Consider the following 23,820-nt stretch of genomic DNA (forward strand, 5'->3'; position numbering starts at 1 on the left):
GCATGGGATTCCAAATTTTCGCAACGGCCGACCATTTATCATGGCTGAACTTCCTTCCAAGGCGTGCGATAGATAAACATTCCCGGCACATAATAGTCACTAGTACCAGACTAACGCAAGCTCATGATGATAATAGGGAGAAAGTTTGTCAGTGAAGTTTGGCCACCAGAGGGTACATTCATTTAACGTTACAAGCTAGCGCAAAGGGGCGAATCATTGACCTTACCGGGGACTGACTCTACTGGCCATACGCCCGTACGTAGGACATGTAGGAAGGCCTGGTGGTGGACGCTACACATCACGGGAGACGCGTGTTGGTCCGAGACAGACAGCGGCGTGCTTTCGATCGCGTAGCGGCGACGCACCGCTGCGACAACGTGCCGGACCAAAACGCCTGTTGCGCGGCATGCCCCGAATCCGTCTACCATTGCTGAATGTAGCCCGATTCATAGAGGTCTATTTTGTAAGCATTATTTCATGTACCCCTCAGCGTGAGAATTCCTTGTGCAACACTTCGCTACATTATATGTTTATGTTTCCCCGCGCACCGCCTACCACCCGCCTTTGATCATGTATGAAGTCGGCGGCAGAGAGAGATCATCAATCAATTTTGACAGGAGTGTCGCGCCAGTCTGAGGAGAAACGATCTCCCGTGTTGTGTTGAAGAATTTGGAGTTTGAAAATATCTGGAATAACTAATGCTAGAATAAACATTCACAAAATCATTGATTTAACTTGTTTTCTGTTATAAAATTTCCTAAACTGCAATTTAACCACTGAGTTTAAGGGAACATGGTGTTTTCCCGATAATCACGTTAAATGTTTATGTCCGGTCTTTCCTCCTCGTAAGCAAACTTCCAGCTTGGCCAGGTGCAAGGCACTCGGGGTCAACGACCTGTAGGTCATATGTAGTATTGAAAGTGACAGAAGTGGCAAATATTGTCAAGAAAGCCCAAAATAAATCGTTTTGAATATATGTATGCCAAAAATGGGAATGTAGTCCTTTAAATATTTGTTCAAGCCACATATACAGCAAATTTCAGGTCATTCGGTTGAAATACCAGGGCGCAGGAGGCCAAGATATGCTAAAAATAGCTTAAAAACCTCGATAAAATCACTTTCAAGGTCAATATCAAAACAAGGAAAAGAACGCACATTGGTTTTTGCCTACATTACCTCTGTACCAAATTTCAGGTCATTTGGTCAAAAAATGACAGAGATGAATCGATTTGAAGATTTGACAGGAGAAGAAGAAGAAGAAGAAACATGAGAGAAAACAATATGTTTAGCCATACTTATGGCTAAACATAATGAAACACATACACCATCTAAGAATGCTCATAACGTGATGAAATCATTCATTAGAGCGACAAACCTCGCATTTTCCCTCGAAGGACGCATGTCACACTCCTCCAGGCAGCCATTTTGGATCGCAATGCTCCTTGGGTTCTCTTTCCGGACAGTACCACTTTTTGAAAAAAGGGGAGCTTGCTTTGATCAATACAATATCAAATATCGTTAGAACTCGATACATCCACTAACATGATAAATCATGATAATTTTTTGCGAGATAATACATTGATAAGATGTTACGTACCAATGACGTGTAGTCAATGGAAGTGCGGGTCAGTAATATGGTACCTCCTATAGTGGTTTAGCACAGTCCAAAAGCTTTACTTTTTACTTCCGGGTACATGAAGTGTAGTGAGTAGGAGACAGTTCTGGAGAAGTTTTCAACTGTCATCATAGATGAGGAGTACAGGTGACTTTTCTCCACGTAACTACAATATTGTAACTGCCTTGGGGAGCACCACAGAACTGTGCAGTTGAATATGGTGTCATAGATTACAATGATTATTAACGCATCTTAGGTAAATGTGTCCAACCAATCCTATTTTAACCTCCTTGGTCCAACGTAACCGAACTTTCACTTTTAAAGTTTAGGTTGTGATAACTTCAAGTCAAGTGCCATTGCTTTAGCTTTGATTTAGTTCTTTGGTTGTTGGGAACATTGAGTAGTTAAGCCTAGTTAAAGATTTGGCGCATTTTGATATCATGAAGTTTTAATTGTGACATTCTTCTGTCAATAGAATTAACGTTAACGTTACACATCGATGCTATAATCCCCACAAGTGAAGCCATAAGTGATAATTTTGTCCTCATCATGTAGACAAAATAAGCTTATATAATACACCTCATTTCACCTACTCTGTAAAGACTGAAATTTGCCTTTGCTGCCCATGGTAAATTTATTTTTCAGAATATTCTATGCTAACATAACTATACAATACATTACCTTCAGCAGAATGGATGCAAAGAGCCGTTTCAGTGTAATTGGTAAAGAAAAACTGAAGATTTATGACAATGCTCTGCTTGGGAGTGGAGGCTTTGGCTTCGTTATAAGAGCCAGGCATGCTGACTGGAGCCTGGATGTTGCAGTCAAGTGTGTTTGCTCCAAGCAGACTATGACTGAAAAGTAAGTCTATCATTATAATCAACAGAAACTGTTATACAAAAAATTCAGGTATGAAACTGTATGCTGATGCTATGAAACACAATTTCTATGATGAAGATTTGGTGATTCTTGAATTTTTCCAGTGATTTTATGTTCACAGTTTTTGCAGTGATCATTTCTCCACACGCTTTTGAAAATCCACCACAAAAATAATCATTATAGCAAACACTCTATTTTCTCCTTAACGTGAAATTCAATCATCTTGAGTCTTACTTTAAGGCATTTACAGTAATGACGTATAGGAAATTAATGATTTTATTGACTTTAAAAAGGTCTGAGAGCCATGTGAATACTACAGTTGTACTACAATGTAGTTGACAAACTTTTGTAATGTGAATTCTATTATTCTTTAGGCAACAGAAAGACCTCTACCTTGAAGCAGAAAAACTGGAGGCTGCAAGATTCAAGTATGTAGTCCACTTCTACGGGATGTGTGTCGAGCCTACATTCTACTGCCTCATCATGGACCTGGCCGAGAACGGCAGCCTGAAGTCCCTGCTGGGGGTGGACATCCCCTGGCCGCTCAGGTGGAGAATAGCCTTTGAGACGGCAGTAGGGATGAACTACTTACACAACCTGGCACCAAGGATTCTGCACTGTGACCTGAAGTCTGAGAACATCTTGTTGGATGAAGAATACCATGTTAAGGTGACAAAACACTTGTAAAGTGTGTAAGATGAAGAAGTTACAACATTATTTATAGTCTTGCTGCAAGTTCCTGTTTCTAATTGTATACAGGTAACCAAGGAGGTTATAACCTCCTTGAGGTAACTCACAATGGTAACACAAAAGGATGTCATTACATCAGTTGTTTACCATAATTTCCTGGAAAGTTAGTCAACTTTTGAACCTACTCTTTTTAATTGTTCCATTATGTCTATAGCTTTTTGGTTTCAAATGTGGATCCTATTTCTTGTGCAGATTACAGATTTTGGACTTTCCAAATGGAAGAGCATCACTGGTGGTACATCTATAGCTGATCAAGGCACAGCAGGGGGCACAATTACACATATCCCCCCAGAGTCCTGGGAAGATATCAACTGTAAACCTGACACTCCGTGGGATGTTTACAGGTTTTGTACTATATGTTTCAGTATGATTTAAGTTAAACATATATAAACTTTCACAATTGACGATTGTGTTTTAGTAGTGTTGTTTGTCTTTTTCACACAAAAAAGTATGAGTAGATTTCCATTATATTCTGCTGGTATGCTTGCCTTGGTTCATGGAAAGCAATCCAAGCTGTAGCTAGCATCTCTTTGGATTTAAATCTTTTGAAGGAATGCACATAATATGCTCTTTAGCAGACGTTTATCAACAACTATCATTTTCCTGTTACAGCTATGGTGTTGTGCTGTGGGAGATCCTGACAAGGAAACAACCATTTGAGCGTAAGTCACAGAACAATTTGTCTACTTGTATAAGTATCTTTCATAACTTACAGAACGACAAATTATAGAGTTCTGAAAAACTGTTTCATTGCCAAATGTATACGTACCAACCTGATATTAAAAACCTCCTTGGTACCAGGTACTAAGTTTTCTCATGCTGAAAAACTCAAGCTAATCCATAAACTTAAATTAATCCATCAATAGATTATTATGTTACAATCATATAATTAGTTTGTAACCCCCATATCATAATCATGATGTTTCTTTCAGATGCTCATAACTCAGCCCATATTGAGATCTGTGTGAAGGGAGGACAAAGACCAGATGAGAAGCTCATTCCAACAGAACCCCAAGAATGTGTTGCTTTTACCCGCCTGATGAGAAAATGCTGGTCTCAGACACCTGCCGACAGACCTAGCTTCAAAGGTGAATCCCAAAATATGATCGAACACTATGCCCCTTGAAATATGGAGCAAGTCAAGTTTCTTATCAATCTATCAGCAACACTTTTATCATACTTTATTATAGGCGATGAAAGGTTCCAGCATACTAGATTTCAGTTAGGGGCTCAAAACAGTTTCATAGTACACACTTTAAAATGTTGCACAAGCCTAAGAGAAGCCTATGTAACTCAGTTTGATGTTTGATGTTTGTGTGTTGTCACAGATTGTGTAGATAGCATAGACCCGATCTACCATAGGTACAAGCAAGAGGTTCCAGCTGCCATATCTGCCTTACAGAGTGGATCATCAAGCAATAATACCGCTGTAAGTACAGTTCTACTTGAATTCATCCTTTAACTTCACTTTCAATAAAAGTCATGTTTAATATCCACAGTCATAGAGGAAAGTGTTATATTGCTAAAACAGTAGTCATGCAATTAGGCTCTGTTTGTTGAAAGTTTGCAGAGAATAATCACCAGGTGCCTGTCACTCTGTGTTTTTGACAGGGGTCAAGTTCGGGTGTCTCATTGGCACAAGCTAAACTGGCTGACCTGAAGCTAGAGGACATGGTCAGGCACTACACTGGCAGAGCAGCACCTCAGCTTGATGAAGCTGTGCCCATTCAAGTACAGTCTGCCCATCACCACCCACCGCAGTTTGCCCAGGGGGATCAGCACCAAACACCGCAGTCTGCCCAGGGGGGTCAGTACCAGCCACAGCAGTCTGCAAAGGGGGGTCAGCACCAGCCACAGCAGTCTGCCCAGGGGGGTCAGTACCAGCCACCACCGGCAGGGGGAGCATGGGGTGGTGGTGAACCCCAGGGGGCCCACAATATTCCAGGTATAAATAGTATCAACCCACTTTATCACGAAAATACAAAATTTTGTGTTCGTTCATAGTTCTTATGTTGTTACATTGAAGAACTGTTTGAGCAGTTTATATCATTACATCTTTTAGACTCACTGACAGAGAAACATTTAAGAACTTAAAGGGAATTTTAAGTGATAAGAATTGATGATACATGTACCATAATTTTGTTTTACAGGCTTAGGTGCAGGAACGAACATCAACATGCAGGGCTGCCAGAATGTCATCATTGGGAATAGTAATACTATCAATGTTAATCATACAACACAGCCTTCCAGTGCTAAAAGGAAAGACACCCCAATGCCAAAAAACTCAGCACCTCAAGTTTCAGGTATGTCTAAAAGCGATAAATCTACTTATAAGTTACTTTACATAGTTTTGTCTGTTTTGATGTTGTTTTTCATAAATATCTGCTTTATCTATTCCCTTTTTTACTGCAACATTGACTTTTAAGCACAATTAATGTACTAGAAAAATAGATTCTTATGCGTAAAACAGCTAACAGTAGTGATTGTTTTGAAAATCTTGTATAGCATGCTAACAATCTTATTGTAGTGCTCATTGAGCTCAGGGGTAGATGAAAAGAAGGAACAAGTAATGTTAGTACTGTGCAGAATCTTGATATTACAGTTGAAGGGTTTGTCTGACTGCTTGTCACCTCCATCAGAACCAGGAAGGCCAGTGACCAATAAGATCTTACAGGCAGTTTCAGCCGACATTGGTAGGGAGTGGAAAAAGCTGGCACGTGAACTAGACCTGACGGAACCACAGATTGATCAGGTTGGACACAAGTTGTACTTCATAGTAATATTTATATTCTACTTATCACATGTGAACTTACAACAGTTTCAATCTGATGTTTTTCCTCAAAAGCTGACATTTGACATTTGAAGAGTCACAAATTGTCCTACCGTACAGGTGCAGTATGACTACCACCATGAGGGTCTGCTGGAAATCACCTACCAGATGTTGATAAAGTGGAAACAGCAGAACGGCAAGCAAGCCACCGTCGGAAAACTGGCGCAGGCCTTTGGCAATATCGGCAAAGGTTACCTTGCCAAGCAACTATAGCACAGTCACAGTACAGCAATACAAGGTACTGTTAAAATGTTATGCTTAGGTTGTTTTGTGCCTTTATTTGGCTATTCTGGGGGGGGGGATAGGTACATGTTAGATTGTATGTTACTGTAACACATTAAAAAATGAAGCCTAGGGTGATTTATTTAGTGATTTTATGGTGTTTCCCATTTATTCTATGGAATAGTCGTGTTACTACCATGGTTACAAATTGATGAGTGATAGGAGAAATGCAATGCCCATTGTAAAGTTGCAATTGTGAGGTATACTGATAGATGGCATCCATGAGCAGTGCAACATTGCTGCTTTTCCATCCTCTTTTGTTTGACAGCTATTGACCTGTTGTTTCTTGTGGCTTACGAGGCAAGATGTGATGTGGCAGTACATTTTAGTGACGCTGAAGAAGAGTGATGGATGTCACTCGAAACGTCCGGAATTAAGTCTCTGAATTTTATCCAGTTGTAGAGTATGGATTGTCTTTATACATTTTACGCTTATTTCAAGTAAAGACCACCGGTTCCCTCCCTTTATTTCCTTAATATCAAATTCGCCAACAATCTGAGTGACACTGATGAGTCAAGTGTAAGGCTTTAATTTGCACAGAAAAAATGTTCTGTTTTTACAAGTATTTTCCTGTATAATGTCCTTGGTTTTTCCAAGGAGGTTTTATATAAAACCTCCTTGGTTTTTCAGAAGATATAAACAGTTTGATTGTTAGCATTCAGACTTTGAAACGACAGCAATGAATTTCCCGGCCTACTGTGGCATGGATGGTAGATTGAATGTCAATGACCCACGAACTGCCCATGGAAGATTAAAACCATAAAACTAATTACCGGTGCAAGCAGTACCCAATAGTGTTTGACGAGCTCAGGATTGAGGTTGGATGGCACTATTTTTCATGTAAATGTGTGTTGAATAGGTGCAAAGGGTACATTATAAACAGGGGAAATGGGTTGTGCTCCATCACCTGCACTTTTGGTTGGTACATGTAGTATGTACATTATGCAAAATTTTCATAGTGTATCCGTACAAAGTCCTTTGCTTTGTCAATCAAGCTAATGTCTGAAATTCAAAGCAACCTATGATACTGTATCATGGTTACCTGATGGGACAGTACCGTAATGTTAATATCATTCTACAAGGCTGTTATGATTTCAAAGTGTTCCAGTCCTGTACATGAATTTTAGAGATTTATAATCTATTATTTCAAAAACTTTGAATGGCCTCTCATAGCCCACTTATTCAATCAGTATTTTACAGCTTTATTTAAAGTTATATTTCATAGATAATACATTGATCCACTTTTATTTTACTACTTGTATGAGTTGGAACACATAAAGATATAAAGGGGGAGGGAATGAAAATGATGTGCTCAGTATTTTCCCCTCCCGCCATGCCATATGGAACAGTCCTAATGTGTAGCACCGCCCCTGGCACCGTTCAGGAGACATCAGAGCTCTCAGAATATCAGCCTATTTAACAGGTGGGCTGAACGATAAGGCATACAGGAAAGAAGCTAAGCTTTTTATGCAGCCATGTACATCTGCAAAAATGGTATATTAAGTGTGAAATACTGCACATAATGAAAACAAGCTTCACTTGCAAAAATGTGCATTTTGAATATACATTTTACCTCAAAACATTGATGAGTGCATTGCAGGAAAAATTCTAAAATGTTTTTTGCTGTTATTACACACAAACGTTCGTGACTGCACCTTTTTCAGCTTTGAACAGTTAATTAGAATGGTTTATGTGAGACAGTAAATGTCTGCCCATTTGATAGATTCTGGCGAGAAAACTGTTCCAGCCAATCCAATTCTTGCTAGGTCACCGGTATTATGGCATGGTAATCTACATGTATCGATTTTTCTGCTACAAGGAAGCAAGTTGTGGGTCATGGCCACACGGTGATCGTTAATCATTTGTTTTAGGTCAAGACTCATTTTGTCAATAACAGGAAAACACCTGATGTTTTATTATGTGGCCCCTACACATGTGATGTGAAAGCATTAACCATATTTTCATTGATCCCTGAATTTGATCCCTGCCAAAACCAGAAAATTGCTTATTCTGGCTGTTTCAGTGCATATCTGATCCTTTGTGGTGATATCATGTACAATTGATGATTTTCAGAAATCATTTCAAGGCTGGATGTTGTGCCGTGAAGCCAGTACCTTGACCGGGTATTTTGCATAGCAACAACACGCTTGGCCCGCCCCTGTCAATCACCCTGCCTACCTGCCATTTCTGACTTTTCTTTCTAAGGCCTCAGACCAATCAGTCAAACCTTTGGGGAGAGATTTGTACTCCCCAATCAGCTTTTAACCTACTTATGGCTCAACCTGGCCTTTTGTAAAGCTATTGAAACTCATTTACTGAAAAATTTGGTGCAAAGAATCAGGCCCTGATAGCAGCAAATGACGTCTATAATCGAAATTGTTGTCTACGTGATTGCAGCCACAGCCATGATGTATAGTTAGGAGGAGCGATTGTGCAGGTAAAATGGCTGGTCCAATCTGTATGCAGAGGCAGTTTTAGGGGTGGACATTAATGTTTCATGGTGGTCGGTGCTAGGGAGAACAGCCTGGGGCCTACTTAAGTCAGAATTGAGGGGAATGGCGCTGCATAGTTCATGACAGGGTCAGGTAAAACCATGACCTACCAGGTGATTTTAGGGACAAGCCATTTCTCATAGAGTGGAACATCAAAGAAAGAAGAAAAAATCAATGGTTATTATATGTAGATTTGAAAATAATCTTATGGAAAAGAAATGTATTTTTGCTTAGACTGAGACGTCTACTTTATGTTTGCCTGTTTGAGTCAGATAAAGAATGAGTTGCTATTTGCAGCATACCATTTCGACCACAGGTTATGGTTCCATTCCTTTCTTAGTTTGGCCAGGAAGGAGCAAATCTCTCAATCTCTGTGATGATGTGTTGTTATGGCTATTTCTCATGTTTTGGCTCATCTTGGAGTTGCTTCAACACCTGACAAGCATACCACCCAAAAGACAGACAATGACAAATCTGTACATCTTGCAAATTTACAAATTATCTGACAGGTGTCACACAGGTTTGAAATTCTAGTACACCACTTACATGGTTTCCTGTACTGCTATATGCATTATGTAAGTTATAAAGTGATAGTTATGATGGATACATTTCACTGAGCATGCTATGTAAACATATTGCCATGTTCAATCAAGCTGGGATTTCGCAGAGTGAGAATTTGACCTTGTAGATATGCATCTACAACCTAAAACAGCCTCAATTTAAGGGGATTGTAACTCCCAAACCTTTCTCTGGGTCTGCCCTTGTTACTTGAAACAGGGAGGTTTATTCTGGTCTATGTCAGGTAGAGATGCTCGAGTTATGAGTTGCTTTTTAAAAATGGCACAGGTATCTAGTCTTTGTGTTTGCCCAAAACCTGGACACAGTTCTGTGATTTTTCCCTTCCATTTCCTTCCTGCTGTTTGTTTCTGGATGAATAATGCTGTTTTGAAAACATCAGATCCACACATTCCATAGAAGACTCCCATGCTTGTGTATACCTATATGCTAAAAATAAACAGTTATGCTCTCGGAGTCTTATTCTTCTCCAGATTGTACACATGTGATGTAAGTTTATACTGGCCTTGACAATACGGATACGGATAGGATTTTTTAATCATCATGTATCTTTTCTATGAGGGAGAGATTCTCATTTTCTGTATCCATATGGTATGAGCTTTTAGCACATGCATCCCCCTCTGTCTACTGGACTATCCCCATCAATGAACACTACTAAAGATGGCTGAAATCCCCCTGGACATTGGGCATTAATATGGATTCCGCAGGAAGGCACTCTGCAAAATAAATCAAATAGAGTGCTTTATTAGATCAAGGCAGGTTCCAAAAAAATATTTTGAAAATATCATTTTCTTGCTTTATATGTATTCTTAAAATGACATTCTGCATCTTTTGTTTGATAGCATTATTCTGTTTTTCTTTCACATTTTCATGCATTTCTATATTATCTATCATCAGTTGATCATTTCATACCAAGAAGACTGCTGGCAAAATGTTAATTTCTTCAATTGTGTTGTGTACTGTGGAGGAACAGTATCAAATACATACTGCCTTATTAGTATTCTGGTTGTGTCTTTAGTCAAGACTAATTTCCATTTCTTGTGTACATGTGTGCCGCTAATACTCCTTGTCGCATTTCATTACTTTTTCTGGATATGAAATATAACACAAGAGCCTTTCCTTGTAGGAGATGTAGGCATGAGGCTTATTATATTAGAATTAGCTTTGAGAAATTCACATATTCTAGGAGGCCTTTTGGTTCTCTCCAAGCAGAAGTTGGTGGGGAAGATTGTGACTTTCTTATCATATGCCCCACTTCTTCCCGCTAGCACAGTTGGTGGGGTTGGCAGAAAGAAAACATGGCAAATGATAAGAAAGTCACAATATTCCCCACCAACTTCTGCTTGGAGAGTAGCCCTTAGGAACTCCTTGCAATCCTTACATTCAACAATTTCAGTCTTTCAATTCACCTGCCCTTGGCCCCAAAGATATACAGACTTGTGAATTGACAGGGAAAACCTTCTGCATGCAGAACAAGCCAATTTATGTTACACTTTTACCTCAAAGCCAGAACAATTAGTTTGAGTGAAAGCTCAATTCCTCACCAGGTTTTCCAATAAAGATCCTACCAATGATCCTTTTGTTAATCGTTTCCGATCAATTTGAAATTTTCTTCTTAAAAAAAAAAGCATGTTTGGTATTTATCGGGGCTTAAGCTTGAATGCCAACGTGTGTCATTGGCTGTCAGTGTGACAAATATTACAGCAAAACTGAAGTTATTAATTTAAAAGGGAGATCAGTATGTGTCTGCCTGTTGCAAGTAATTTGTGCATTACCCAGTATGGCTTCCATGGAGGACCACTTAGACAATACATCTTTATTACATGAATTCAGGGCATGCAGAAACAATAGATTGTTTAGTTTTTTAGACTTTTGTATCTGCTTCTGAGAGGTGGATTTTTTTTTGTTAGTCCATTATTTTTATTGACAGGAAAAGGGTCATTTTGCCTCTGCTACATAAAACTGAAAGCTTGTGATAAATATGAGAAACATAATAATGCGTTATTTTGGCCAGTTGGGTCATTTTGGCTAACAGAAAGATCCTGTCAGTGACGAATTGCCCCCATTTTCATCTTCAATCTGTCCGTGTGCAGCCTGGCCCACAGGCAATCATATCACAACATTAGAAGTCAGGACCTGTAGGGCTGCTTCCTGTGATGTTTTGGCATCACCAGTCGTACATGTACATTTGCTGTGCATATCAAATTTTGTATGCACTTATCTGTTATACTGGCATGTTGGATTGCCTGTCACAAGCATGGTAAATAATGAGGTTTTGTAGGGAGGTACTGTATTACATTTAAATCTAATAGCTTTACTCTTGGGAGATGTGCAGTGCAGTACTTACATGTCATAATGTTACATTGTAGGAATGTTTTTGTCCCTTTATCAATATTCAGATGTTAGTAAGCTGCATTTCACATGACATTTGTCCTACGCTATAATTTTTCCCACAAAACATTAAGTATGTTCCGAACTTCCGATACAATCATCTACAGAATCTACAGATCATTTGTTCCCTCTCTGAATAAGTTTCGAAAATATGCTGCTCCTTAATTAAGTTGTTTACAGCTTAATATTGATGACTCACAGCACGGTGGCATCTTTCTAATTCAGATAAAAGACGCAGTCGAAACAGTCTGTGTGATATACTGTTGTATAAGAATTGGGTTTGTCAAGCCAGACTAAAAGAGTGCTAGCATCTGATAGCATTTTACTATCTGTATGTATTATCTATTTTATCATTGCACTTATCATTCAAGTAGGATTTTTGTGGTTCATAAAGTGACACTAAGCATTATGACCATTGTATCCACCCGGCTATAGTCACTGTGAAATCAATCATCTGAACTGAGATGGTTCAACATTACCATAGTCCATACCTTCTTGAGTTTTTCATAATTACTGTGTCAGAAAATCCTGTTACATATTAATACAAAAACCCTGATTCATATGGCACAAACACAGCCAGAGTATTTGGAACACAAAGCAACAGAAGTAATTTACATGACTGATTTTGTCCCTGTGGTGCTGATGATAAGATCATGATCCTCCCTCCCCATTTGGACTATTGTCTGTCCACCCAGGGTGTCCACCCCATGTGTCACAATGATTTGTTACAGTTGTTTCAAAGGAAGGGTCAGACTGCTCTGGGATTGAGAGTAGGACAGCATTTATGCAGAACCAATCAATAGTCAGTGTCCTGGGATTGAGATGAAGACATGTCTTGATATGTCAGAAATGGAGTCTCAGGGAATACTGTATCAGGGATTACGAGTAAAGGAAACAGTAATTAAGTTTTATCTGTGTCCCTTGGAAACCTTCCTGTCCATTCTGGATAAAAATAGACGTAGTTATAATGATTCTAAAGTAATGAATGAAGAGTGGGTAAAACAGCGGCATATTGCCAGTTATATTGGAAAACCATTTGTTCAAGCTTCAATATGTCTGGACCAAATGGTTTTCTGTCCAGCAGCGTGCACATAATAAAGTTTTGATAAATGGCTTGGATCCTCTATGTCCCTTATAGTACATTTGTACTGTAGTAATAGTAACAAATGACAGGGATTGGGAACTTTGACTATTCAGCACAATTGTATTGTAGTATACTTGAGTTATAGTCTCATTTGTGGAAGCCTGTTGGCCATGTACGTGTATTTTGGCACAACCACCATTTTCTTCAACAGCTTTTTAGTTGCATGTAACGTTGGGTAACCTAAATTCGTGGGGTACTTAAAGTCGGGATTTTTCGAAAACGGGGTATTTAGGGATATTTGCTAGATGCAACATCAGTAATACCGCTAGAAATGCAAACTTGACAGACTAACGTATTCAGAACACTGTCTGAAAAGCTTCGATAAGCATGCATTAGAAGTTGGCTACGTCAAAAACTCTCCGTCCCTTATGTCACAGTCTGAGGGCTTCGTGGGAGCATTATTCTACATAGTTGTTCGCTGGTTTATAAGACAAATGTCACATCCGCTTCCTGCTCAACACAATTATTTACAATACAACTTATTAGAATCTCTTTTGGTAACCTACAACTGGACTCTAAGTGTGATTAATTATCAAAACGCCTCTTTGTTGCTGCAATCAATGGCTACGGCACTGCGGTGAATTTTCCCGCCGCCATATTCGTTACCCAGAATCCTGCTATTCGGCAGACGACAAACGTTGGCGATGAACACTTTTTTGTCTTAATGTTGTGTGTGATAGTGGACTGATGGCGATATTTTCCTCAAAGTTTGCTCTTAGCACAAGCAGAAACACATGGACATAATAGTATTACAATTTCTACGACATCCAGCTAAGGCCCCGTTGAATAATGTACAAATTTCCATGACGGTGGGGGTGAACTTTGAGTGACGTTCTACCGACTCAACACACGGGTTGTTCCCGAAGGCCTGATGTTTGCGGTACGGCCGTTTTTTCGTGTATTTTTTTACTTGGACACGTCTATATCCATAGCACTCTCCTCAAGCCAAGGATGGAACGAATAGCTGCTGTATAAAATGTGATTAGCGGTAAGATATTCAAGACGAATCTTCAATCCCGAATTAATGTGCCCCCCTGTCCGACAGCACCTTTATTGTGCGTGCGGCGGACGGTAGTTTGAAGTTGAAATATTATGGTGTCAGCACGACTAGAGACAAAATCTACCATATATATGATTAGTGCAAAGATAGCACATGATACTGACAGAATAATAGAAAAAAAGGATGGTTCATTGTTCTGCTAGATTGATTTCAGTCAACCATTATCGGAAAAATCCCGACTTTAGGTTACCCAACGTTAGTACATATGATGATGTGTCTAAAAAAAGGCATTAATATGAAGACATGCAAAATAATTAATTCAGAACAGAAGACAAAAGCACACATCTGCTTGGAGATTACCAAGGATTTAACCTCCTTGAGATTACATATCAGTGCTATTCTCTTTGAGGCTGTGGCCTTCATACAGCTGAAGAGCAGCCAGGTTTTACTGCATCTTTGTTGTTGCTGTAAGCAGTTTTCATCACATCTATTTTGTCATTTCCTTTTGTGATAAGTAAAGAGCAGAGAAAGGTCAGTGCCCTAAAACTCTGGAGACCCCAGAAAATGCAAGTCAGCTTTCCTGGGCTCCTTCAAGACGGTGATGATAATCTTTGTTTTCTTTTTATCTCTTTCAGGTCATCCTTCTCAGCCAGATGATGAAGAAGAATGTTCCTGTTAATAGATGGAATCCACCGACATCATGACTACTATTACTTGTACATTTCGTACTAGTCACCATCATAATGATGCAAAAGAATTGATTTTAGAACAACATTGCTTACAGGCTTCCCTCCCAGTTGTAGTTGGAAAACACCCATGGTGAGAAGCTAAGTCTTTTGCCGTGAGATATGAGTCCCCTACTGATTGAGAATGTCTTACTGGCATTTGCAACAGATGATTGTAAAGATATAACTGCCTGATAATTTAATCCAATGAGAAAGGCTATATAATGAATAAGTCATTTGCATGTTACCCCTCAGTTATGCATGCAAAGAGAAATTTAAACTCCTTGGTTTATGTAATCATTTTAAAACATCAATCTTTAACATAATGTCCTAGACATAACTCAACAACTCTAGGACAAGTAATGTTTTCCAGAGAGGCATTTAAAACAATGATGAGAACATGTTTAATGTACATGTACATGTTTCCCGAAAAAAAATGTTTTTAAAATAAAAAAAAAGTCTATCTACCTGCTTAGCTATTGATGTAGCAAGGAGGTCTTAGTGAGACGTCCTTGGATGTAAGTAGTATTCTTTTTAAAGCGGTAGTGAGACGATGACCAAATGGCCCTACCTGATAGGAATATGTAAAGGATTTCTGGTAACCATACTTATGGTTAGGAACATGCATTTATTATACAGATGAAATTACTGTTTTGGGCAGCCATAGAACATTGGATTAGAAAACTGCTTTCACAAGCAGTACCCTCTGGTCTACAGTCTCTTGGCAATTGGATTTGGCCAATGGCAATGAAATAAAGAATATATCAAACAAGTTTCACAACATTAGAGTGAAGATCAAATATTGGCAACAATTATTTAAGTAGGATATTGTTGTATTGTCCTATTGGCATGTCTGAAAGAAAAATGTTTCCAATAACATTGTGTAAAGATAAGAAGTGAAAATTCAATAGACTTCATGAGAAGTTCATTGGGAATCTACCAACTAAGCCATGATCAATGTCGTTGGTAAATCAGAATATAACAATGAATCAAGCACGATATCTACATTTAGATATTGATTTTGTAATTCATGAATAATTTTGGCTCACCCTAAAGACTATGAACTTCGATAAAATCAGATAAGTTATATTTCAGGGATTACTTCTGAATCTGAACACTTTTCCCTGCCCCAAGACGTATAGGGTCATCTTGATTTAGATTCCCCAAAGATTCTTCTCCATGGAGACACTTGTTTTGATGTATGGAATCTTTGGAATGTTGGAGATTGGCAGCATTCCATAGATTTGTATCTATCCCTTTGTCATGAATAGTTGGCCCAAGGAATGACTGAGGCCCAAGTATGGTAATTATTTTTTCAAAGACAGTCTTGTCAGAAAATCTGTGTATCTAAAGCCAAATGGAAGAAAATATTTGAATTTTTAAAACATTTTCATCAAGACTGACAGTGTTTATTCTCTGTCATTTGAAGGACTATTGACTACTAGTATTTGGAACAACAGTCCTTTTATCTAGCGCACTAGTGTCTTTTGAAGCAAATTTGTTCCCGTTTGGTGCTTAACTTTATGCCAATGACCAACATAAAGGCAGGAAAAAGTCATGAATATATGAAATAAATGATTGAAGACTGCAGTGTCAATTGTGTATTACCCCAAATCAGTTGCCAACATGTACTGAGAGCTTACCACCTGGTATACCTCACACAGTTATGCAACCTTCCAACCATCCATCAAGGAAAGGTTTTGTTGTGAATCACATGTATAGTGACCAGAAGACACTTCTGTTGATCTGTCATGATCGAGTGTCATCTCAACAAGAGTGTTTGACATAGAGGGCAGCTAGTGTCCACAGCTCATGTATCTAATCAACATCTTTGTGAAGTCTTCAAATATCCGGATGTGTTTTTCTGGGCAAATTTTGCAGATAGGTATTTAGCCTCAACAGATGGGCAGTATTTTTGTACATTGTATCCGAAACAAAGGCTAATTGATATGGTTTGTAGGAAGCCTCCAAATCCACTGTTCTCATGCAAAATGCTTTGTTTTGCAAAGAATGGGATCCTCATTGTCAAGTTGTGATGTTTTTCTCTGTGATTATATATAATAGAACTGGTTCTTTTGGTTAATTGTTCGTCAGAAAAGCCATTCTATGTTCATGAATATTCTATCCCAGGAAGTCCATTGACCACTAATTAGTCCTATAGACTACCTCCACCCATGGTGCATCTTTTAAAGACTTGCATCAAGTCATTATTTGCTGCAATTATTTCTGTGAAAAAAGGGGCTGTATAGGTTATTCTAGTGACACCCCTAGATTTGGTATATATATAATACATGAAGCAAGGAGGTTCTCCTTTCATGAACATACATGTATATCTTTAGCCCGGATGCCAGACCCCCCATCTCTATAATATCTATCCCCACACGATATATATTATCAAGGAGGTTTATAAATATCATAGAGATTGGGGGTCTGGCATCCGGGCTAATATATCTTGGGATTACTCTTTTTAACTCACCAGTGCATGGTACTTGTGTCAGATTTAGTTTTACAATTTTACAACTTATGAATGTGAAAAGTGACTGAGAATAGATGATATGTCTTTGAGCAAAAGGATACCTGCTAAAGGCTTTTATACTGAAAAAATGGTAATATCGATCTATGCTTATGAATTGTGTGTTGTTGAGTATATTATTACATAGATTGCAAATAGACTTATGCTTACACATTTCTTCATTTTGAAATGTACCAAGGGTCCACGCACTGACCAAAATGCAAGCTGTTGAGTCATAGAAATGTGAGTGTATATGATTGGTGACCACAAATATGTCAAGTCTGTATATACATCTTCCAAAAGTATTTGGTAACTTTTGTGGGGTCTTGTAATCTTAAAGCAACAATTTTAATTAAACGAAATCAAAATTTGCTGGATTTAGTCTGTTCATCTACATAGATTTGATGATTACGTTTTGGTCTCTTCTCGATATGTGTCAACTTTCCCTGTGATTCTAGTGAGAAAAATGTGTCCGTAATCTGATTTTCTGGAAACAGATAAAACAGTCTATACACACTCACCTGTGTGTTTTTTGTTGGGTTTTTGTTCAAGCACAAACGAACGAGAAATTATGTCGTCCACAGAGATGGGAGCTATACGTCAGATATCCGGAGATCTAGATGATCCTAGTTGATAACCCGCAACATCCAGATGGAAATCGTGTACGTTCTAACCTGATTAAATCCAGTCATTATCCATCACTAACCACGCCCCTGTATTTGACATGACCCAGTACCAATCTCCCCTCAGAGGCTTTTTTCCGTCCTCTGACTCTGAGATCTCCCATCGAAAACTACCACGGTTGCCCGTAAAAAGCTTTCATCATGCACTGCCCAAAGATCTTTCAGCACATGTTGTGACGCACTGCGATAAGACGTTTTCCTATGTTGTTTTCCTAGGGATACGTTTTACCTTATGTCCCGCCCCTCGGTGCTGAAGGAAATGATCCTTACGGCTCATGTAGGAATGTAGTTATGATCAGTTATATTTGCCTCTGCTTGCATCAAGTTGTTTTCATCGATGCTGTAACATCGATGGTGGTATCTGAGCCTATACACAGAGTCACTGATGATAGCATAGGCAGACAATGATAGACAATCCATGATTCGGAACGCTTCTATCTGTCTTACCATCTCTAAAGGCTGGTGTACTTCAACGATCGTCGACCAGAGACTGATCAATGTAGAGGCTTCAGGCAAGGATGGCTTCTAATAGACAAACATGAAAGACGCGCTGAGCGAGGGGTAAGCATGTTTTAACTGTTGGCTGTTAGATGATCTCAGACGCACGGTTTGACTCGGATCCATTTCGGAGGTATTTTTTTCAAACAGGCGAAACCACTAAAACGTGGACTTCCCATCATATCATCTGCTTCGATTTCACTAAGAGTTCACGACGCTGTAAAAGTTGCGTTATTTTCCCGAGCTACAATTCTTGATCTTAATCCCAAATATTAAAAGATAACATGAATATGAACGAATACGTTTAATATTTGTTAATGTTAACGCCTAAGGTTTCACAGAACAAATGGTGGTCTTTCAGAAAATGCACGAGGATATGATGAAACATTTATACAGCACTGTCGTAAGTTCAACAGCTATAGGGATATTTTCGTTTAAGTTGAGTAGGTTTTCCAATTTTCAAATGCCCTTTCAGTTGTCGTGTTAGATGATGATTGGGGCAGAGTTGACGGCAGTAACTAGGCATGACCGACGGCATTCACGGCTGCTTCAATATGTACACAGAAACGGCGCACTCCATTGATCTTCCATTGATTGCCGAGCTGCCAGCATGGTACCAAGTATGTCAGGCATCCCTCCAGATCGACTTCTTGACAAGGTGCTAGGGAATGACACTGACGGTCCGAACAGCGCGAGGGTCACAGCAAGCCTCTCTGTCGCCGCTGAGGCGTGCAGCCAAAAATCTTGATCCAGAACTTACACACATAACAAGCAAAAAATACAAAAAGAAAACATTATTTTTCTTGAGTTAATTGTATATTGCTTGAGTTAATCACATAAACATTCTTTTCAATCCTGGGAAAAGTGAAGACAATTTTAATGAGAGAAAAGAAAAATCTTGAGGATCATTGAGCAGAAAACATGCGGACCACAAAATCTTTCTAAGAATGTTGAGGAAAAATCTGTCGACGGAAAATAATTGAGGATACGGAAGAACCTTCAATATCGCTTTGTATATGGAATGCCAAATTTTCGCCCAGAAAGAAGAAGAATTGTGCGCAGATCACGCCATCTCCACCCCCCTTGTATTTTGTGATTAGTCCCTGTGTGCTTGACTCCTCAACCGACTAACCCGGTAGTATATTGGTAATATTTGGCTACTTGTTTTTTGTGCATCATTGTTTATCAATTAAGCATACATCTTTTCAAAGTCTACTTGCACACTTCACGCAGTGTACCGGCTTTAAAAGAACGAAGATAAATGTGTTCCGCAAGTCATATATTTCTCGAGGGTCTTGCAGCTCTCTTATTACATGCAGTGAGCTATCACGTTGTTTCTTAATACCGTAGCAGATTGGTGATTATTCTTGTGTGTATTATTCATTCCATGGTGTATTTTGTTCAGTCTCGCTATTTAAGCCTTCCATCGCAGTACACCCGCGGTGTGTGCTCTTATTTTCATGCAACCAACAAAATTTTCGAGGCCGTCCGACTCATGGGCGATTTAGTATGCAGTTCGCGTCCAGTCGATGCAGGGTACAGGAGCTCCTTTATGTCCCCACGGTAAAGCCACAGCGGCACGATGAACAAAACCTCATCATGAGAACCTTTACTGCGTTTTAAGAGCGGCATCCAATGAAATACTGCGGGTTATCAATCGAATGGTAACACAAGTCGTCTCTTAAGCATGCAATACAGAGAGATTATTGCGTTCCGAGAAGATTATATGTATTTTTATGACAAATGCGTACATCAATATCAGCAATATTTGACTGCTAATTCTCATAGTTGTGACCGTAAGAAATTACAATCCCTCCACAGAATACTTTTCGGACGAAAACTCGATTTAAAGAGATATTCCACAGATAGACCTATCGTGACAATATTCTGAACGGGCTGATGCCTTGAATACTGGCCATTAAAGGGTTTGTGTAATAGCACCGCCGCTCCCATACGCTTTGACCTAGGGGTCTTGGGAATACATACATCTTCCTTCGTCACATCAAATCAGCGGGCCAGGCGCCTGTTATTCATGTCTATTGCTTTTGCTTCAGAATCGCCCGGTGTACAGTTACAATTGTCGGTATAGTCTATGGTTCTCAGTTCAGAGAGGACTTCTAAAGCGACCAATCTAACAGTGCCTTTCAATCGGCTTAATGGTACAGCGATGACTATCGAGGCACATGGTGACGGTACAGCTTTGAGGTGACATTACGGACATTTTGTGGTACACCTTTTAACTCTGATTACTACCCTTGGCGCGACATACATCAAACGTAGATTCAACGGGGGGATTTCTTGTCAAAGCTTTAATTTCTAGTTTAAAACCATCGACAAATTCAATTGCTTGTATTCATCCCCAAGGCAGAGGACTCGGTGTGCCGTTTTGATATTGCATGTTTTTGTTTGTTATGTTTTTCTGTCAAGTGTATTAAATGATTTAATTGCAATTTGCCATTAATTTTGCCGTAATTTTCTACCGAAGATTGTAAAAAATGAAATTCTGCAATCAGAAAGCCTTTCAAACACAGCAGACCAATGCAAGTAAAACAAAACGGCAATATTAGAATGAATGCCGCTCGCAGACTTTGGAAGCGAGGCTCATGCCACCTGTTAATTAATGCACATGTACCTGTTGCCGCAGTGCAGACTTTGGGCAATTTCCGCGGGGAATGATTAGATTTCATCCGTATATCGATGTCCGTCTGCATCCCTAATGTCGTTTCCTGGACGTTCCCCCTAATATCGTATATATTACGCCTAGCTTATTTCCATGCTGATTGTGTTATGCCGGTCACTCGGGACGCTAAATTCCCTCAGTTCGGGTCTTATTGCCCAGGGGCTTTCATGGAGTCCACAATCTGCCCGTACGTAATCAGGAATTCTACCCTCGGGTATAGTCTCCGGCGGAGAAAATTAAATTCCTGCATCACGTTGTCATCTGAGCCCCCTGTTGTATTATGCACAACGTCAATAGCATAGGTCTCTCCACGTATACACTACCCCGTCCATATGATCCCATATGTGTTGTGTTTATGGTTGGAAAGAGAATATGTTATACAATATAGACACGCACACAACGTTCTTTGTTATGAATACAAAATAAAAAGGAGCACTTTAATTAATTCACGGTACATGTAAAAAAAATCCCTCATGTATCAGGATGCGAGGGAAGATTTGTCATTCCACATTCATGGTTTGTTTCTGTAATCTTGTCTATGGTCTGAAATGTACAGTCTTGTTCCTCATGTAGTACACAGACATCTACGGCTAACTTGACGGTGAAAATTTGAAAAATCATTACCCATTGTTGGCATACACACTTTCATCGACAATACAAAGGCTTTCACTGATTAAATGTCAATGGTGATTATTTTTATACAGATAAATCGGTTGGCAAGATCCATAGCTGATCACGGTAAGAAAAGTCGACGTACCAAAACCCCATATATCGCTACGACGTCCTCTTTTTTCTAGTCTATATCAAGATTTTCCCCACATTCAAGATGGAAAAGTCATTATCAAAGACGCTCAGTCGTGTTCGTTTCGTGTAAAGAACGATATAGGAAAGAGTAGCTAGTACAGTTCAAGAATTGGCCCTGTGCCTTAAATGGACCGCTGCAAAAAGCCACTCAGGTAAAAGGCCGCTCGATGCTGATCAAATTAGATCGGGCGAGCCAGGCCACTTTCTGCAAGTGAAACCCTTGAGTAAGAGGGAGGAGAACATGTTGTTACCCTACAAACAGAGGCTGGCGAGAGAGAAATGTACCATCCACAGCCCTTCATCTAGAGGCCTCGCTTGGGAGTTTTCTGTACTCGTAGTTGCCTTTTCTCCACGACAAGATGTCATTTTTCAGAGATAGACAGTGAGCTAAAGATTATTACGGTTTAACAAGTATTAACAACATAATGGTCAACATCATTTTCGCCAGGAAGAACGAAGTGAAGGCGGGAAGGTCCAGAGAATTACGGTTTGTAGAACGTGGCCCCTCGACGTTTGCTGCATCTCGGGGTAATGGCGTGACCTAGTTTTCTAGGAAAAGCGGAATAAATTTTGCACGGACTCCGAGATGATGCTGAGTGGCAGTTTAAGCCCGCCTACTCGCTTGAAATCTAGGATTGCCTGGATGAAAAACCTCTTTCGGTTTAGAAAACGTTTGCTTTTGCGGGCCTTTACCACAAAACATAGTCTTGTAATAAAGGCCAATAGAAGCAGTGTACAATCATAAATATCATTTTCTATCGTTTGGTTGCAACTTTTGGGAACACTTTACGATTCAAATTGTTCTCTCCTGCGAAAATCGAAGTCGTTAATTGTCTACATAAATCCGCTATGAAAATATTACGAATTTTGTTAGCACTATGAAAAAAGGCAACCAATTGACATTTACAGGGGGCCCAGTGGGGTACCTGAACCTGAGAATGTATGCAAAATCAGACAACAATACAGTACAACACTTCTGTAACTGTCAAAGTATTCATCTCTTTTTCACTGCCATTCGGCGGAGTGATCAACAATTGTCCAGTCTGTAATTCTAACATTGTACCTCCCTTAAGAACATCCCCTTGGTTGGATTATGGTAGATTAGCATTAAACATGGCGCTAAGCGTGTTCAACAAACTGAGCACAAGACGTCGTCACATCTCGGTTGTAAACATAGAGAAAGTACCGCCATTTTGCTTGTTGCTGCTTGCGTTGTCGGTATGTACATGGTTGTCAGCTTCAAGTTCAATTATCCGTGTTTGTCGTCAAGGTGTTCCGCGGCAGTCCAGAGAGTGCTACGGTGTAAAGGACCACTGGTCTCGGGCAGGTAGCGGCAGAGTTTGTCTACGTGCGCTGGACTTCCTCCGTGGCCGGTGCCTCGGCGTTGGCGGCGGGTTCTGCTGCTGCGGCTGCTGCTGCCGCCGGTTTCTTGGGAACTGGCAGCGTCCCTCCGAGCTGCTTGTATTCCTGGATCATCGCACAGCAAGGGTTGGTCAAATGGACGAGGAAGTTGGAGACGAAGTCGGCTGGTAGACCTTCCTTCTCCTGGACCTTAGCGCGGATGTAGGCCCGGGAGTACGCCCCTGCCGGCTCGACGCAGGTCAGCGCTCCGTGGAACAGGCAACTTTCCCCGACGGCCTGAGCGTTCTTCCCCGCGATGTAGCACGGGCAGCAAAAGGTGAGCGCACAGATGCCGAAGTTGTCGAAGCAGGACAGCAAGGAATGCTTCCAGCCGCTCATTCCTGACAGAGCGATCGCGTTCTCAGCTGTGTTAGACATGGTGTCGTTGTTGAAGGGTTCTTCCGAACGAAAAACAGGAGCAGTTCTCAAGAGGAGGAAGTAGCTGTTGTCGTTTGTGAAGCGAGCGGTGGGGCGGCGTCCCTTCCTGGGGCTGGATGCGTCTCAAGTGACGCAGGCAGTGCGCTGATTTGAATAGCGGTGTGAGTTGAAATAAATAAC

General features: G+C 40.0%; 2 protein-coding genes across 3 annotated transcripts; one reads left to right on the plus strand and one right to left on the minus strand.

Annotated features, from left to right (window-relative positions):
* Window positions 1–1,628: 1,628 nt before the first annotated feature.
* Window positions 1,629–17,716, plus strand: LOC136439064 (receptor-interacting serine/threonine-protein kinase 2-like). 2 transcript variants are annotated; one of them, XM_066434218.1, is made up of 12 exons: window positions 1,629–1,762; window positions 2,306–2,476; window positions 2,869–3,163; window positions 3,437–3,588; window positions 3,857–3,906; window positions 4,177–4,332; window positions 4,573–4,673; window positions 4,856–5,189; window positions 5,395–5,547; window positions 5,884–5,996; window positions 6,135–6,312; window positions 14,595–17,716. In XM_066434218.1, exons 2-11 carry the CDS (start codon window positions 2,307–2,309, stop codon window positions 6,285–6,287), a joined length of 1,677 nt encoding a protein of 558 aa, XP_066290315.1. In that variant the 5' UTR covers window positions 1,629–1,762; window position 2,306; the 3' UTR covers window positions 6,288–6,312; window positions 14,595–17,716. The 2 variants fall into 2 exon arrangements, with proteins under 2 accessions (XP_066290315.1, XP_066290314.1); XM_066434217.1 differs by having other exon boundaries at window positions 1,630–1,762; window positions 2,303–2,476.
* Window positions 17,717–21,459: 3,743 nt separating this feature from the next.
* Window positions 21,460–23,773, minus strand: LOC136439081 (uncharacterized). Its single transcript, XM_066434242.1, has one exon. The coding sequence runs from the start codon at window positions 23,638–23,640 to the stop codon at window positions 23,206–23,208; it is 435 nt and encodes a 144-aa protein (XP_066290339.1). The 5' UTR covers window positions 23,641–23,773; the 3' UTR covers window positions 21,460–23,205.
* Between the last annotated feature and the right edge of the window lie 47 nt (window positions 23,774–23,820).

The sequence above is a fragment of the Branchiostoma lanceolatum genome, chromosome 7 (genome assembly GCF_035083965.1).
Source record: "Branchiostoma lanceolatum isolate klBraLanc5 chromosome 7, klBraLanc5.hap2, whole genome shotgun sequence".
NCBI classification, from domain to species: domain Eukaryota; kingdom Metazoa; phylum Chordata; class Leptocardii; order Amphioxiformes; family Branchiostomatidae; genus Branchiostoma; species Branchiostoma lanceolatum.